Here is a 19,648-nt window from a genome sequence, read left to right on the forward strand (position 1 = left end):
AAAATACCAAGCCCCAAATCAAAACAAAACACCAAAACAAAACAAAAAAAAACTTGGCAGTTTCCTGCTTCCTTTAAATCAGCAGTTAGAAACATACTGCCAGGGTATGACTGAGGGTTCAGGGCTGCTGCTCATCTCAAAATCCATTGGGGTACAGGCCATTGCAGACATCAAAAACACAGTTCTTAGTCTGTACCACTTATATTTCTTTAGGTTATATGGAATAAATTTGAGATTCACGAGTTGAAAAAAAAATTTCAGTAATGACCAGGCCTCTAGTCTAATGATCAGGATGGCTTGCTAGGAATTAGATAGATTTCTTAGTTCATGGTGTCATGCACATTTCATCATTTTGTCCAGGAACTGTAAAAGAAAGGCTGTGTACTTTTATGTAAAGATATGGGAACTTTTATCTCCCTTCATTTCCTCCCCAACTATTTAAAACAAGCCACAGTCCTTATTGTCTCTGATATAATTAGTCTATAGGTGAATGGCCTACTGATGTGACTGACACTCTGTCAACAGAGAGGAGAATTTCCTGTTACCAGCTCTTTCTTGTGTTACAGCATGAAGTAAATCTGAGGCACATCAATCATTTGAGTCATTATGTTTAATCCTATCAGTTGACAATGAAGTAAACTCCATGGAATTGATAGAATTAATAAGAAGCAACCCACTGAAGAGAAATATTTTAAGGTGACTTGAAATTTGTGTGTATTGGTAAACATGAAATAATGTTTAGCTCAGAAACATGTTAATTTCTGTTACTGTGCTAGTTATTGTGAATCCTTTTTAAAAGCTGTTTTCTCTCCGTTTAGAGATTTTGCATAAGAATTTAGTCTGTGGTTTTCCTGACATCAGCCAACGACTTAAAACTTATGACTGAAATGTCACTGTAACACTCTAGTAGTGTGGAAGACCTAGTTTCCAGTTGCCTGTTCACTGTTAAATCAGGAATATGTGGAGACACAAGTGAAACCCAACTTTCTCAAGTCCCATGATACGGAAGTATGTTTTTATCTCTCAGTGAAATTCCTCACTGTTACAATGCTTTTAAAATCCAGCCATTTTTTCATAAACTTTCTGACCATTTCATGATGCAGAATAGGGATACTTGAGTTTGGCTTAGCATGTAGATCATAGCAGAAATGAGATGGCTGTACGTATGCATGCCTACAAATACATAACTATACAGAGAAACTGAATATATTTTTGCAACACAAGGTCCATTTAGTATTTTCAGACATGAAATATTTGCTGTAGGGTACTGTTGTCCTGAAGAATGTTTCTTGGCAACACTTTGACTGCCCTTTCTTGTCTTCCTTTGACAGCGTTTCCCATACAGAAGAGAGCCTGCTTGACTTACATTATCCTTGAACCCCTTGTTGCCTACTTGACATTAATTTCTGTAACCAAGGCAATATCACAAGTGAAGTTAAAAATCAAATCTCTGAGAATAGCCTTATCTAGATTGATTCCCTCTTCAGACTGCATACTAAGCAGTCACACAGAGCTTTCAAACTTATAATAGATGATAAAATTCTTCTCCTTTTGATCCCAAAGGAAGAAAGTGGAACCCTTCTTTTCCTTGCTTCCAGCATTTCATTACAATCTATATTAGTTTTTTATAAGTTTTGTCTTTCAATTTTTCTGGTACTGCTGAATATTTCAGTAAATTAAATACTTTCAGCTTCTTTAGAAACAAAAGGGAAGAAAAATCTTGTCATTATCCGTCCTGTTTTCTAGAATGCACTGAACTGTGTGTTCCTGGAAAAAATGTCAAGTTCTTTGACATTTTATTGATGCTTAGGTATACAGTTCCCATTAATGAAATAGCTGGACATATCATGTTTAGCTCTTGCCTTCTCATAGAGCTTTCCATGGTGCAAGTTGGTAAGAATTCTAATGACTTTAGAATGGAAAACTGAAAAACAGAGAGAATAATAAGCTTGCTTTAGGAAGCTTACCACTTCAGAAAGCAGTACCCCAAGGGTAAGGCAATCTAATTTGAGTTTAGTTATTTAAAAGTTCAGTATTGTGTCTAGACTGGTTGTCTAGGAGGCATATCCAATGGAGAGGACAACTAATCATTTCATCCTACACTATTGCTTTATTTCCCAAAAGAAGGAGGGCCTTCTTTTTTCTTTCTTTTTCCATACTCTGTGGGAAGTAGATGCTTAGGCAGTAGAGGCCTAATTTTTCAATAGCTAAAATAAGTAGGTGGAGTACAGTTGCTAATTATTTTGTAATATTTCTTGTTCTTATGGGGAGCATTCTCAGGGTAAAAATTTGTGGCATTTGTCTAAAGGCTGTATTTTGTTAAGATTTGATTGAATAGGAGTCACAATGGAGCCAAACTAAGAACAATTACTGTGATTCATATGACAACAAAACTTAACCAAGGACCTGGAAATATGATCTTCGTAAAATTTAGTTAAAATATTTTTACCACTAGGGTCCTATGAACCTTTTCCCACTGAAGAGAAAAAAAATGTATTTACATCCACTCATTTCTATCTAAAAGAAAGCAATAACTGAATGTGATAAGTATAATTTGTAAAAAGACACACGAAGGGGTGGTTGGGAAGAAAGGGAAACCCAAAAGTTTATTAAAGCTCTTAAACCTCCAATACAATGCCTGTCTTTAAACACTTTAACATTATCTATGTCAGCTTTCTTAGCTCATCTGTTTGTTGATTGTGCTCACAAAAGATAAAGAGCGAGTTCATCTTTTTAAAGAAGCATTAAAAGAAGGCTCCATATGACACATGAATGCAAGAACTGTTGGGCTGAAATGTTGTGGCAAACCCTGAAAGATCCTTGAACGTGTTTTTATCCCTGCTCATGTCCCCTGTGCCATTATATGCTTTGTGTATAGTGTTTACATTATTCCTATTCTGTTAGATACTAAAAATGTAAAGCATCTAAAACATGCTTTTGTGCTACTGATATAATTTTGTCCAACAGAATTGGAAATGAAGGACACAAGTCTTAATAGGCCAGTCCATATAACTGCATAGTGACTTTCCAGAATATCCTTCAGCCTTCTCCAGAAGTTTGTTACTGGGAACAGAAGTTCAGCTCATTACTCTGTTACTAATGGCTTCTGAAACTGACGTTCTTCATGCATGTGCCACTATATTTGAGTAAAACTTTATTTAAAGTCCATATTCTTCGTGACCTGTCCTGAAATACTTTAAAAAATATCCATCATGGCTCTCATGGAGGGTAAAAAGCATCAAAGGTTAAGGCAAATGTACTTGTCTTTACTATAAGGTTAGTTAAGCATTAGTATGAAATGAAAAGTTACTTTACTGTAATTGCTAAAATATGGCATTGTGCAAAATGCTTAATTTCCCATGAAGATTAAGTAACACTATCACATATCTGGCATTATAGTGTAATGCTTGTTTCTATTATTTAATAAAATGCAGCAAGCTGTAGAACTTCTGATACATAACTCTGTATTTGTTCTTCAAATAGGAGCTATTCACGGTGCTCTGAGAACAGGCAATGCAGGTAGCTTGCAAATCAGGGAATGCAAATGCTTCCAGCAAAGGTGCTGTGAATAATAAAGCTGTGAAATGAAAAAAATTTACAGGTTTACTCCTGAACAAACTTCTAGCTGCTGAGAAAAATTTTCTCAAATCCAGACTGTGGAGTCATCCAGATTTTCCTTCCACACAGATGTGTATGATGTCAGTGCACTTGAGTAAGTGTAAAACTGTTTGAATGAAGAGGCAATTACATCCTCGGGAATCTCCTGAGGAAAATGCTATATTCTCCAAAACTTGGTAGTATTGAAAATGGGAACAGATTAGACTGAAGTGTTTTATCTGGGGGAAAAAAGCCCCCAAACCAACAAAATCAAAACAACAAACAACCTACCCTCTCCCGTACACCGTTCCCCTCCCAGTTACTATGAGGCACATAGGTTTCAAAAACATTCAAGATAAAAAGTGTCATCTGTTGTGTACGAGTCATGAGTCCTAGTGTGCATCATCTTCATTCATACACATTTAGATAAATTAGGAAGACAGAAGGAGTCTAAAGCCACAGAGATGGATTGGCCACTTACACTGATTTATTAATAATTCACCAATATTTTTCTTACTCTGGGTGTACTTGGACAACGGAGAAGGACAGTATCAGCTTTTTCAGATTGGATTTAATTCTTTAGAATAAACAAGAAAATCTATTGAGTGGCTCATGTCAGTGATTTTGCTGAAATAGCACTTCACTCTTAGCATTGCACAGTGACTTAGGTTGATTCCTTCATATGACCTTTATTTGCTGAATGACCTTTTTTCTTTTTTCAATAATCATATTCAAGTTAATTATCTAATAGTCCTTCACCAGAACTTTACTCTCATTTTGGGCTAATTTTCCAGAAATTACCTCAGAAAAGACCCCAAACCATTCAATAACAAAGAACAGATTGTAAAAGTGCACTTTTGATATCATTTTCAGCGGTGTACTTCTTATGAGGCTGAGAGATAAGTATTGGCTATGTCAAGTATCAGTCCCAAAATTATCAGGTGCATTCCAGGTCCCTGGAGGACCCTTTGGTCTCTGCACTGAAGCATTATGTTGGACAAAATATGGCATGTCATACTTCTGTCTTCAGGGTTTGATGTTCTACATAATGCCATAGTTGCATGACCCTTTTGTAATTTCCAAGCAGAAATGTTTCCGTATCCTACAGGGGAAGCAGGCTTCTCAATTTTACACTAATTAGGCTTGACAGGTTTGTATTTCCAAGTTGCTTGAATTGTTTTTCCAAGGTAATTCCTTTTGTTTTGCCAGCTATTTGCTGTAAACATTTATGTGCTTGTTTATGGTAATTAATATCTCTCATTTCCTTGCTTCATTAAATGAAGGTACAGTAGAATTATTACTGTTGTTAGAGGATTTCCAGAAAGCTACAAGAAGAAGGAGATCCTGTTGTCCTCATTTATATAGATTTAGTGCACTTGCATATGTCTGCTGTTTAGTTATTTTCTAATGTAATAAGAATTTATTTTCTCAATTTAAACATGTGACTTACCCAAAGGCACCTAGTTTATATGAAATATCTGTCTCAAAGCTCTTCTTTTCTCTTTGACAGACCTTGCAATTACTAGAACACATTTATTTTTTTAGGTGCACTGCAGACATGTTTTCCCATGGTTTTTGGGGCATTCATTTTGCATCACATATAAGAATAGTGTCTCTGTCCAGAAAATAGCAACATACTGCAGGGATAGGTACAGATAGATAACTATTACTATGATTATCATTAATTGACAAGGAGACAAATTTCAATGGCATCTTTCCAGTGAGAATTCTTCAAAAGTTCTGGAATTTTTGAAACAGCATAAAATTTGCTGTGGTAGAAGAAAGCTTTAAAAAAATGAATTTTCAATTTGTAGGTTACAGCATTTTTTCTTCTGAGGAAAATTTAGCTTTTAATAGAAGTTACATTATTTGCATAAAAGGATAGTCTGACTTAACAGACACACATCCTGCAGAGGTTTTCAGATGCATAGTTAAACAATCCTTCTAAATACATGTTCCATGCATAGCAGCTGGAGACCAGTTGATGCTTTTGGGAGTCTAGAGGGAGACCTGTCTGCCTAAGGAGGCCTTTGGGACATCATTAGTACTTCTTAAGGCCTATTAAGAACTAATTTTTAGAAGCCACAGCCAAAATTAAAACTTTGACTAACTGGCTTACAACCACACACAGAATCCTCTCAAAAATTTTAGGACTCAAACAAAGGCTGTGATGGAATGTTGGCAAAAATGTTTTGTAGGATTAGAACATAATGGAAATTATTGATGATAAAAGATTTTGTACTGTACAAAATAAAAAACAGGACTGGGCCACACTTGGAGATTAATTGAAATAAATACTCTGAAAAACTCTATAATGCTTTATTACATACTTCAGTGTTATTTGTTTTATTCATGTGAACCCAGTTTCAAATAGCTCTGTTTAAATGGAATATCTGTTTTAAAAACATTATTTCAAAAACATGTCACTTAGTCTTCAAATGTAGAAAAGTCTTAAGGCTGATCTGCTATTTTTTGTTTTCCTTTAACAAGGCAGGTCTGGTCAATGATAAAAATTATATACCTATCTTTTTAAATACATGTTTTAGCATAAATAATGCAGGAACACGTTTTTTTCTGAAGCACAAACAGTGGTACAACTTTACTCCATTTTTTTCCACTCTTCATGTTTAACAAGTGTATATACATTCTGGGTTTTTTTAACGTATACTAAATTGCAGGTCTGAAAAAAAAACCTCATTAAAAATTCAAATACATTTTATTTTATATTTTATTTTACTGAAATTTTTATCAATTAAAATATATTGAAAATGTCCAGGGGAAATGGGATCTCTTCTAGGATTACTACAAATACTGTCTCTGATACCTAGGTGTAAGAGACTTTTTACAAACTTTCTGAAATTAATTTTTACAAATCTACTCTTAAAAAGTATGTAAGACTAAAAATAGACACCATATGTCTAAGTTCCAAGTAGTTTTTATTATTGCAGTGATTCTTTGATTTGTTCATCTTTGCTAATTAAAATTTACACCACTGAGCACTCTTACTCATTTGTTGCTGCATATGTTTATTTTTTACTTGTATTCAGGTACTTAATAATTTCTCAAATACCCAGAATTTTGAAATGCCCAGCCATGATGAAGATGCTAACAATAGCAGGTGTAAACCAGTAATTATCAGCAATCATAAAGTGAGCAAGCTGAGTTATTAAAAATCACACCCCATGTCTGAAATAAAATGTAGTGGGAACGCTGTGGTATTTTACCATTCTTAAGCACAGTGAGACTATATAAATACAGGTGCTTGCTCAAAACTTGTAAGTGCCAACAAGCTAAGTTCTGAAGTAATTTAGAATTCAATTAATGTGAGAAGCTGAACAAAACAAATCCCTTAACAAGGCCAGTACATGAAGGCTTGCTTTTAAAAACTAGAGGGTACAAATAAGAAAATCCATTTCACAAAGGAGAGAACATTCTGCAGAAGTTGCAGCTTGGTTACTGTATTAATGGCAGTTAAAGGATGTGAAAACAGGAAAGGTAAATAAGTGTACTATTTTAAAGGTTGTTTGGTCTCCTGAGCATATATTCTCATCATCTGGATCTTCCCAAAGAACCCAGTAGAAGCAAACACTTTAAAAAGAGTTCTCTAGCATTTCACTGCTTACTTCAAGCAGATGAAAGCCAGCATTGCATCATTTACACCAAATTGGGTTTCAGACGCAGAAAATTAGGTGGATGGAGAGAGACTTTTCCATTGTTAGCAGATGAGGAGTTGGTGGTTGTTTTCTCTTTACTGTCATGAAGATTACTCTGCTGCAGTAAGATCTCATTAGAGATGAAATATCACAAATGAAGATGAGAATTCTATTGCCACAAAGTGATTAACAAAACAAGCTTTGTCAGGCAGTGTCTTTGTACAGCTGCATCAGCTCTGGCCCCACTGAATGCCCCACAGCTGTGTGACGACCTGACACCCACCAGCATTTCAGGGGTAAGGCAGTGTAGCCCACTGGAAGCCTTTCACAACCAGAACAGTCGTCTCAATTTCATGACCCTGTAACTTGACAACTTAATGCAGAGCTTCCTGAGTAGCTCTTGATAGTGGCAATTGTCCCAAGCACTGAAAAGCACAAGAATCACACAGAATCATAATCAAGGTTGGAAGAGACTTTTAAGATCATCTAGTCCCACCATCAAACTAGCAGCATTATCACCATAAACCATATCCGCCAGACTCCTCTCAAACACTTCCAAAGGTGATGACTCTACCAACCCCCTGGGCAACTTATTCCAATGCCAACCACTCTTTCAGTGATTTGGACTTTTTTTATATCTAATCTCAACTTCTCTTGTTCCATCTTAAGGCCATTTGCTCTTTCACTTGAGACATGGCAGAAGAAACTCTCACTGCAGCGTCCTTTCAGGTAGTTGTAGAGAGCAATGAGGTTCCCTCCAAGTCTCCTCCAGACTAAACAAGCACAGTTTCCCCAGCAGCTCCTTATAGGACAGTTTTCCAGACCCTTCATAAGCTTTGTTGCCCTTTTTGGGACCTGTTCCACTGCCTCAATGTCCTTTTTGACATGACCACCCAAAACTGAACACAGGATTTGAGGTGAGGCCTCACCAACGCAGAGGACAGACAGTGCTTGGCCACCTGTGCACATGCTGGCTCATGCTCAGCTGTGCATCAGCCAGCACCCCCAAGTTCCTTTCTGCTGATCAGCTCTCAAGCCACGCTTCCTTGAGCCTGTGGTGCTGCATGAGGTTGCTGTGAACCAGGTGCAGGACTCAGTTCTTGGCCTGGCTGAACCTCATGCCATTGTCCTCAGCCCATTGTTTGAATCTTTCCAGATCTCTCTGTGGAGCCTTCCTACCTTCCAGCAGATCAACACTCCCACCTAATTTGGTGCCATCTGTGAACTGACTGAGGCTGTATTTGAGCTGCTTCTCCAAGCCATTGATAATGGTGTTCAACAGGATGGACCCCAGCACTGATTCCTGAGGAACACCACTGGTGACCAGAAGAAAGCTGTGACAAGTGGTGGTGGTGGTAGTTGAAAGAGATACATCAGGATGGAGTGACCAGCTAAACTTGCTAAAGTGTAGAATATCACCAGGTCTCTCAGGGAGAGGCTTGACTGCCAGTGCACTTAGGGATGTTCTGGACAATAACTTTTCTGTCATAGTACACCTTTCCGTACTTTAATCTCCCACTTGAAACATGGTCATAGTGCCTAAAAGTAGTTTGAAAAGGAAATCATAATCAGTTGTTGACTGCTGGGGCGATAATTAGTCGCCAGGCGACGACAACAACGGGGGCGCGACAGATCCCCCTCGCAAGCTCCTCTGCAAATCCCAGCTCCCAGCAGTGGTTCGGCGCAGGAACAAAAGGCAGCAGCACGGGTCTTGGGGGTAAAGCAGGGATGGCTTTATTTACCCATGGTGAGGACCCAAGATCTCAAGACACCAAGACCCCAAAACAAAGACTTGAGGCAAACAAGAGCTTTTATAACTTCACTCAGAAGGAGGGGTCTTAGGGTAACGAGCCAATAGGGGTATGGTTGGGGAGGGGTTGAAGGCAGGACATTTTACACTTAAACCAATAAAGGAGCAATAGGGAGGAACCTAACTTGGGTAAACCAATAGGGTGCTAAAAGACACAGGATAGACAGGGAGTTTTCCAGAAGAGAGGGCAGGTTCAAAGGAGGATTGACACTCTGGGGGAGGAAGGGACAAGAGGGATTGACAACTGGGAAGACTGGGGATCAACCTAGGTAGGGAGTGGCTGGGTGGCAAACAAAGAGATTGACACTTAACTGAACTGAATAACAGTAAGGGAGCAGGTCTAAGTTTAGAAAGACAAGATACAAAATGAGGCGCCTGTGCCTCTCCAAAGGCAGGGGGAGAACAATACAGGGGAATTACAGAACCAACAGATCAAACAGTGAACAAAAAACACAAATTAAGCAGCAACCTGTCAAACAAGGAAAACACACTGCAACAGTTGACCATAAACGTGATGTATTAGTTGTCATCACAAGATAATACAGATTATTTTGTGCTGGAGGAATATCCAGATATTGGATGTGGTGCTTCAGATCTTCCTGAAGCACCACATCCAAAATGGCTGAATCATACAAGAATTGATGTATTTATTGCTTCTATAGGTTTTCCAACTACATGTACCAAGAAATTTGTGATAGCAAATAAAGCATGATTTTCTCTTTTATCAGAGATCTTGAGAGAATCAAAAGTAAACCCAACCAATTGTATTCATAAGTACAACAGAGAGTAATAGGTAACTTATATGAATATTCATATATTGAGCTCAGAAAATGGGCACCTTGTAATTAATCACTTTAAAACATGTTTATAGAATACAAATATATTAGTTCTTGGGTTTTTTCCCTAATGCTGATGAAAATGAATAGTACTTGGGGACCAAGTCTGTCTATTAAAGTGATGTGATACATTACCATGCTTGTACAGAAATGAGCACAGATGGCGGGTCTATTATTTCTCTAGCAAGAAATTTGTCATCTTTTTTTCCCCAGGATTCAAATCTGAGCAAGACTTGCTTAAGTCAGACTACCTCTGTGGGGATTCTTAAAATATTTTTCCCATTACTTGTGCATTAGGAGTTAGAGAAACAGAAAGTGATTAATGCCATATTAAAACTTCAAAATGAATGGAGTCTCAAACCAAGAGTCTGAGATTTTTATCCCCTACCCAAATAAAGGGAAACAAATTTTGCATGTAAATGTGAGCCTACAGGGATGAAGTTTTGTGTACCATGCTCAGATTCCCAATAGCCTGTTTAGCTTCGACAGATCATTTAATTTACATTAGAATACTTGAAGATGTTAGATTTTTAGACATTTGTTAATTAAACACAATTACGTGGAGTATGAAACAACTTATGAGTAATTTATAATTTTTGTAGGCAAAAGATACCATTTCAAGCAGACAAAGAGTGGATTAAACAAAAGTATGTTGACTTTCATAATCTTACTTTTATGATAAGAATCAATAAAGCAATATTTCATAAGGTTTTGTCAATGCCTTATTATATCCAAAGAAAGAAAAAAGGTTTTCAGTCTGCCTTACGATTTGTCAGAGCATATAATTACAACAAACTCAAAGTTAATTGAGAGCTTTTGGTGTCAATTGGTCAAAGCTGGATCACCTTAAAATGAAAGCAAATTTAATACGGGTTAGGATTTCCAATAACAAGAAAAATGCAAACTTATACATTCATTTACTTCAATACATTGAGTGTGCTTACATTTGAACATTCATTACACACTGTCTCTACCACTTCTTCCTCCTCACACTCTTTCCCTGCTCCAGCACGGAGTCCATCCCGTGGGAGTCAGTTGTCCATGAACTTCTCTAACTTGCATCTTTTTTACAGCCTGCAGTTCTTCACCAGCTGCTCCAGTGTGGGTTTTTCCACAGGGTGGAGTACATCAGGAACAGGCTCCTCCCAGTGTGGGTTCTTCCAAGGGTCACCTCCCAGCAAACCTGCTCCAGCACAGACTTCTCTCCATGTGGGTCTACAGGGCTGTTTCTCTCATGGTCTCAGTTTGTCTCATCCACCTCCTCTTGCTCAGCAGTTTTTTCTCCATTTTAAATCTTTTGTCACAGGAGTTCTACCACCGTCACTGACATGCTTGGGCTTGGTCAGCAGTAGGTCTGTCTTGGAGCTGGCTGGCATTGGCTCTGCTCTGGGGAAAGCTTCTGGTGTCTGTCCCAGCAGCCACTCCTGCAGCCACCCCTGGGCTTTGCTTTTGCCAAGCAAACCAAATATATTTTGGACAAAATATTCTCCCAAATCGAATTCCATTTAAATGGCTCTTAGTTTTTGAAATCCAGCTCTTCATTTTCCATACGTGATGGTTACTTCTGGTATGTTCCTGTGGGAGAAATCACATCCAGAACCTGGAGGATCAATTTCAAGACTAAAGTCTTGGAATACAAAATTAAAAACTCTAAAGGGAGTAAAATCTTCTCAAAGCTTGAATTAAAATGCATCACTTCAAAAGTATAAGGATTTTTTAAAGGAGAGAAATATCAACTCCTTTAAGAGTTAAGGTGGGAATGTGGTAAATATCTAGTAAATTTGATGAACCATAAAACTTTGGAACATGTAATGATTACACCATTACTGGTTCCAAAGTGTTGGTATATAAGGATTGGTATTTTCTCTATTGACATAAACTTGTATGTTAACTGGGATCTTCTGGAGCCTGTAACAGAAAAAAATATCAGGAGAATGGGATGAAATGTGTCAGTTTTCACAGAGCAAGGTTTGAAGAATTTGGGGGTAGGCAGTATATTTGGCAAGGCTTTAGGGGGAAAGGTGTAGTGTTCTGTTAGAAAATGAAGGATAAGGAGCCTGCAGGCAGCAGAAAGCAGGGAAAATAACAAATTAATTCTGTAAGCTCCAGAAAGGATCATGCCAGCTGTTGGTGAGAGAAGAATTAGTAGTGGGAAAGGAAGGCAGAAATATGCTAAACAGCTCAGGAAAATAAGAAAAAGTAATACCAAGGTTGTTACTACCAGTACCTATTGATCCAAATATTTGTTTAAAGCAAATAGACTTAAAGATGTGGTGTTATCAAGCACTAGTGTGCTGGTTGTCACTGTTTCAATGCATGTTACCTCTGCTTCAGCTTCTCACCCTTCCCCACTCTCAACTGATGAAAGGTGAAGAGGAATTTAGGGAATGTTGACTCTGAAGAAGCTGGAGAACATGATTGAAACTCCTAATATCAGGTCCACTCTCAAGACAGCATTACTTTCCCAGCTGCTTTCTCTCATGTGGAAGAAGGGAGTCAGTCCTACAGCAAATACCAGCTGTGCAAGACCTCTGATTTCATTGTAGAAATAGCTGAAAAAGAAATGATAGTCAGTCTTGAATAAGTCATTGCCAAATAATTCTCAAATGAGTAAAACTAATAAAATTGTAGTCTAGGGAACTTTCAGCTTCTGCATGATATATTTTTCTTGCATGGTTAGAGAAATGAGTATCATTGAATTAAAAAAAGAGAAAGGGTATTCTTTTTCACAGTTATGCAGTTCACAGGAAAATGTGCAATAGTTGGGTTTGCAGCATTTGAAAAAAAGGTGTTAATTGAAAAATTCTGAGTGACAGAAAGTGAGAACACAGATTTTGCATGCTGTGAAACAGAACAAGACCACTGGATTAAAAGAATAGACATAACCTTCAAGATTTTTTTATAGTGTTATAGTGTGAAGAGAAATTTTGGTGTTGCATTAAACTAGTAGGTTGAGTTAAACCAGTTGTTTTTTCTGCTCACTGCAGCATTGTTCAGCTGCAATTAATTCTTTCTTTATTTATATATTTTGTTTCATACAAACGACTGCCAAAGAAATTTTTGGAAGGTTTTTGTGTTTAGTTTTTTCACATTTAGAATTACCAGAAGGTTTGTTGACCCAGCCCAAATTACTGCATTACACAATAGCCCAAGACTAGCAGGCAGACTGTGGATTTTGTCCACACAAAGCTTTTCCCCATCACTTCAAGCTGGCAAATGGCTCCATTGCTACAAGGCAGCACAAAAAGCTGTCTGCTGTAAATCAAAGTAACACCTTTTCAAGAATATGAGCCATTCATTTATTCAGGAATATACTAAATCTCATTTAGGGTGAAATTGAAGTAAAGATCAAGGACAAAATATTGTTGTTATGTGGCAACCTTGTTTTACTGAACTGCATTCATTGTTTAGCATATATGCAAGCTTTTCTGCAGAGCTAAGAGGACCTATAATGTTTTCCATAAAACAAATTCTGCAAAATATGAATATGCAGTGTTGTCTGTGCTTATATGTGGATCTAACTGGCAGGAATTAGATATTTCTTTACTCTGATAAGGTTATTTCCTTTATTTTCCTTACAGCATAACAGCTGGCAAAATACTTTTGAGACAGAGAGCTACAGAGCTATCCTCTTATAGAGTACACTCAAAAAATATAGCATATGGAGAGTATTTGCATAATGTACAGTATCTGTGATGAGAAGGTAGATATTCATTTTTTCTTGCATAACTTGAGTATTACATATAATGTAGTAAGTTGAATGAAGAATTGCTTCTTAATAAGCTACAGAATCCTGCTCGGTGGTTAGTTTATTTACTGTATTTTGAATTTTGATATATTATAAACAATGTTCTACTTACTCAAGCAGTTCTTTTTTGAATCAGCTTATATCTGGTTTTTTACTTCTTTTTATATATCTACGTATCAAGTTCATTTTGGCCAACTCTTACTTATATAATTTATGTATTGCTAAATAATTAATGCACAATGTGGCTGTTATCTTTCAATAAATATTCTCTCTGTGCATGCACTCACAAAAACACTAAAAATCTTCAGGTTTATTTCTGAGCATACAGCGTGTATGGAATCTAGAGTTTGTTTTAAGACCTTTAAATGTCACACATTAAGGCAATCATCATGTCATTGTATTCAGCAAAGCCAAAATGGACTACAGTCTTTTTACACACACACAAAGAGACATGCACAGGGCTGAATGTTTCATGCTACAAAATGTAGATAACTTTCCTTGTTAAAGTTTGCATTAAACTTAAAATGCTAATAAATAACAGAACTCTGTGGAATGTAGTAATTATATTTTGTTGTATTTCCTTTTTGTGAAAAACATGCACAAAACTAATGCATCTCCTTAAAGAGGTATGCTGGTGCCATGAGAGATAATACAAACCAGAAGATGACTGTCTGAGAGTAGAGTAAGTTACTAAACCATTTTTATGTGTGTTTCTGTATTAAACTAGCTATACGCACCGAGTGGTTGGCAGTGGAATCAAAGCTCAGTCTGCAAATCCAGAAGTAAAAGTGAAAGGAACAGATCCTGTAATAAGTCAAATTATTGACAAGCTGAAACATGTTATTCAGGTAAGGAGCTTTTTCCTATGGATACAGTATAGTTCTAACTACCACTCTAGTAATGAAAGTATTCATTTACTGCACCATAAAGGTTAATTCAAGTTTCTGCTGAGTGCACATCCACAGCAAAACACGAGTTGCTCAGTGCCTCACTTCAGTTATTAAAAATTATTTAGTTAAAAGGCTTGCATATGGTAGATAAGTGTGGGAAGTGAGGCTCTGATAGCTGGGCCATCTGTACCTGCAAGTACCACAACTGGGCATTGCAGTGAGCATACAGAAGCACCAACAGGGTGATTTAGGGATATTAAGTGGATGCATATGTTTACATAACAATAAGACCTAATTTCCTTCTTCCCTCTCTGTTAAATCTTAACAGAGAGTTCTTTCTTAACTTGTATTTGTTTAGATGGCAGATAGAAAACCTAGGAAGTTTGAATGAAACTCACATGCCTGCTAAATGAGTTGGTGTTAGTCACCTGCTGTGCATATCTGTGAATTGCTAAACTGAAGGCTTACAAGGAAGTCAATTCCAATGTGGTTCTGTACAGTTATATTATTGCAGTAGGTTTACAGGATAACAGGTATCTCTGGTCACATGCCACATTTATATGCACAGATAGCCAGAACTAGAGGACAGAAACGTAATTCTGTCCAAGACAACAGTTATTTTTCCGACAAAAAGACAAAAAAAAAAAAAAAAAGCTCTGTATTTCAGTTTAAAAACACAAGTTTTCACTCTGATCTGAAGGCTTAGTGACCAGAAAAGTTCTACAGGCATTTTTTGTCAGTGGCCCATTTAACCCAGTGTCCTTTTCTCTGCACTGGTAAAAGGAGAGGCGACTTAGGGAAGCCATGAAGCTTCTCACTGTTATTGTCTCAACTTCCCTTCTCTACCCCATTTCCCAAACAAGAGAATTAAAGATATTAAATGTCTTCTCCTTGCCTAGTGCATTTATATCCATCTGAGGACTTACTTTCATTCTGTTTTTACATCTTCTTGACAGCATTTAAGTACAGCTTTCCACATGGTTTCTGGAGTTGAAATATTACTGATAGTTTCACGGTAAAGCCTCTTGGTTCTTACATCTCTAATTGTGAGCAATAACTCTCCTCTGACAACAAAACAAAGAATGCTGAAATAGAAAAAAGTGAAAAAACAGAAAAAAATTTCTTTTCCATCAGTAGTGTTGTTTTCAGGGAGAAGTGGCATTAGATTTGAAGTTCAAAGAAAATCATTATTCTTTCCTTCTTAAAAGAAATATCTTTTTTATCCCTCCAGCTTCAGCATCATGCTTTTGTCTCTCTTCTTTATTAAAATGCCATCTACAGTGGTGGGAAAAATCAATGCAATTTTCACTACAAGAGATGCTGTGGTTTAATTAATAACTACAAAATACTATACAAAGATAAACTTTCTAAATATTACTTGGTAAGTTCCATCTATAAGAAGTGCTTTCCTCCTTTTATATTAAAACTGCTCCATATAGTTTATTGTGTTGGTTTCCTCTAGAGACTTGAAGTTGTGCTGTTTTCTCCTTGAGTGAGTACCTAAAAGACTGGAATAGAATATTTCCATTATAAAGTATTTCATTTTGAGAGCTTACTTGCCCTTGTCCCTAAAGACTTGAGTGGATCTTGGGGAAGAGGGCATACAATTTACATACTGAAATGCTTACCAGCCTCCAAGTATATTTTCCTTCTGTGGGATTGTTTCTTTCCTTGTAGCTCTGAGTATGAAAATAGGGTCAAGGGATAAAGAGAGCATCAAAATCCTTAGAGACCTGACATATAACTGCTTTTCCCCAGCTGAAGAAGCTGAAAAAAGCTTTCTTCTTCACCATTACTGCTTGGGAAAAGAAGATGAGGAGTGTAAATTAGAGATTCAAATACAAAAGATCACCATTTTTTTGTCCTGTGTGATTTGAAAAAACATGAATCACATACTAAACTTTACAATGGGGCAGAAAATAAGGGGAGCTTAATGGATTGTGGTGATGCCTCAGAGACAGAGTTATACTTAAACCTAACAAACTATCCAAGCTGTATTTCTGAACTTCAACATTTTAAATAGCTAATTTAGTAGGAGTAAAACATATTGGTGAAGTTTTCCAAAACCAGTAATTTCTAAAATTTACAGGCTATATACTTTAATTCATCTTTAGGCTGAAAATAGCAAAAGGGCAGATATTTTTGAGATCCTTTTCTGATCACATTTAATGTTATCTTAGGAAAACAAATCAAGACCATTCTGTCCTGCATACAGAAACAGATGGATTTCTTAGCATCTCCTCCATTTTTTCCTGTTGGTTATACAAAGGCATAAAAATCTCAGGCAAAGAATTTGCTTTAAAATACGTAAATATCCAATGTTTAAACTGTATTTTCCAGGTTGTTTCCTGTTAAAAACTCTAAACCCCTGAAATCAACCCCTGACTGCATAAGTGACAATATCTCTTTTCAGCAGGCTGTGGTTTCTGGGCAGTTCTCTTTTGTGAGAGGCTCACAGTAATCCTTCTTTTTCTGTAAATAGTGGATTTACCAAAAAATCAATAGAAGTTTTTGATTCTGTTGGACTCCAATGCCTGTAATCTCTGCCCTGGACTCTGCAGGTTTGTATTCACAACAACAAAGTGAAATTAGAGGAACTGATATGAACCAGTCAGTGCTGAATATGGCTTGAAAAAGTCACCTTCTTCTGTAGAACTCTTTACTGGTACAGACTGGTACTTTTGAGAGTTTTAAATGATGGACCCTTCTCATTCATTTATCTTCATGGCAGGCAAATTATGGGTTCAGTGCATATCATTTTATGTACTGCAGTCTGCAACTATCTCTCTAACAGGTAATCAAGATAAGCAAAGTCAATTTCATACAGTGTAAATAGTAATGGGAATTATTTTCCTTTCTTCCCCAATAATTTAAAACTGTAATTAATTCATCATTCCTGCAAGTACAAATACTAAGGTTATGAAGTAAGTATGATATTTTGGAGCTGTGATTGCAGGCAATTGGACCTTGGCCTTTCCAGTGTGTTTCTTCTTTTCTAAAAGAATCTCAAACAAATACTGCCTTTGGAAGTAATAGGCACTACTTGTAGCTTGTATTTACAGGTTAAATAAAGTCTTCCTCACGTTAGGAAATCTTACCATGGCAGAAGATACTCCTATGTCTGCCTGTCTAAATTAGGCAGACCAAATCTCTCTCTGGAGATCTCCAGAGGCACCTACCATTAGTGACTATACTGGAAATTTAAATGCTTCTCTCAAGATAAATGATTTCCAGTTTCTCAGTGCAGTAAAAGGCATGTCTGAATGCATTTGGAGAAGATCCCACCTTGCACTGCTATACCACTAGAGTGCTAGCTGATATGCATAAAATAATATTTACCTTCTCCAGAAAGGGCTGCAAACTGTCCCTGATGGAATTGATACTTACATTCCTTAATTGAGTAAATGCCATTACTTCATATGACATTAAATGCTGATGACAGTCTAATTTTTCCTTTACTACTTGTCATTATTATTGCATGGTGAATGCTCTGTTTCACCATGCTCCCATTTGCCCATTTACCTGACTCAAAAAGGCTGCAAAAATAGTGAGATGAGACTTTGTTTTGACACTGATTTGGCATGGTGACAGCTAAATTTTCCATCTGCATTCTTTAAAGCAGAGTCAAGTTAATATGTGTTTTTGTAAGAGCTGTTCAAGTATGAATTGGAAATTGGGGTGGAATATGTTACTTGAATCCTCATCAATCCAAAACCATGTTTTGAAATTATTCATACACAAGGTGTGGCACTTGCAATTGTGCCTACTTACTCTAGTGTTATGATAACCACCTGTTATGATTGTTAAAACCCCCTTTCCTCTTAAACTAGTGCCAACAGCTGTATATATGTCACAAATTAGACATTTTGATTACTTTTTTAATGGCTGAAACACAATTCTTTCTCTTGGAATGAAGGATTTCTCAAGAGTACAGCATTAGAAAGATACCTAGTTTGACTCACTCTTCAGTAACATGTTATTGGAGACTCACTTTCTAAACTTTTCTTTCCCTTTCTTCTCTTAAATGCTTTTTGTTGGTATAGTGTAACCTGCAGTTTGTACCTTTCAATAATGGGTAAGTGGGAAGCAAACTTTCCGTGCACTTTATGCAGCAGCCATTCAACATTCACTGGTAGTAGAATTGCTTTCAGCTGTGTTTGCTCCTAAACTGCCTATTTTTTTTTTTTTGCTGTAGGAAAGACTTCCTCATGAGTTTGTTTTGTATTTCATATTACAAATGCATATCTAAATGTTAATTTTGCCTTAGATTTTGTTTTTATTGGGGTTTTTTTTACACTTTTTGGTTTCATGTAAAGTTAGAACAAATCTGCAGGTAAAGAATAGCTCAGTATGTTGATTGGGTTAATTTTTTTCCCCAGAGATTTGTTGTCACTGCCTCTTTTTTAAATTATTATTTCTTTCTGGAAGGAATACAATGCTACTGTCTTTTTGAAAGAAAACTCCTGAAGAAATTCTTGTTTTGGCTTGGCATGATAGTAGAGTACTAGTGATCTAGGGATATCAGGATATTCCTAATTGACAGAGAAGTCTATTTCATATTTGTTTTGCGAGCTGTTCCAGTCTTTTATCCTCTCTGTGGAGAGCTGCCTCTGACTGCTGGCTGGTGCCAACAATATGTTAAGTGCTTGACTATTACCACTGCATGTAAAATATTGGCAGAATTCCTGTAAAAACATTAAGCAGTTAGAGATTAGGTGGGAAATTATTTTCTGAGATTCATACTCCTCCCTTTAAAGTGTACTTCAACTTCCAGCCTCAAAAGTACACAAAAGAGTGCAGGATTGCTGTTGCTTTTGTATTTCTTGGGAGTGAAAAGGTTTTCTTCACAGTTTTGTGATGATAGTGAAGGTATAAACCCTTTTTGTTGCTCACAAAGGTGGCCTTTCTGTATTTGTAAGTCAAACACTAAAAGTTACATGAACATTCTGAGATGACTGTATTTCTTGGAAAATTATGTGTAAACTCAAACGTACATATTGTTTACAGGTAGAAGGCAGGAAAAAAACGTAGTTGGGAGGGTATGCATTTTAGCTGATGCTTCTCCCACTGCTGGGATGCTTAGGAGGTAAATTGAGAAAAACAGTCACCAGCCA

The 19,648-nt window shown here is 36.8% G+C and overlaps 1 protein-coding gene across 1 annotated transcript in view; it reads left to right on the forward strand.

The window, feature by feature from the left end:
• GPC5 (glypican 5) overlaps positions 1–19,648 on the forward strand; it is a 574,301-nt gene that overhangs the window by 176,544 nt on the left and 378,109 nt on the right. Inside the window, exon 7 of the mRNA XM_050976550.1 lies at positions 14,372–14,492. Coding sequence (XP_050832507.1) covers positions 14,372–14,492 — 121 coding nt within the window. The remainder of the gene's footprint in view (positions 1–14,371; positions 14,493–19,648) is intronic.

This window comes from Serinus canaria, chromosome 1 (assembly GCF_022539315.1).
Source record: "Serinus canaria isolate serCan28SL12 chromosome 1, serCan2020, whole genome shotgun sequence".
In the NCBI taxonomy this organism is placed as follows: Eukaryota; Metazoa; Chordata; class Aves; order Passeriformes; family Fringillidae; genus Serinus; species Serinus canaria.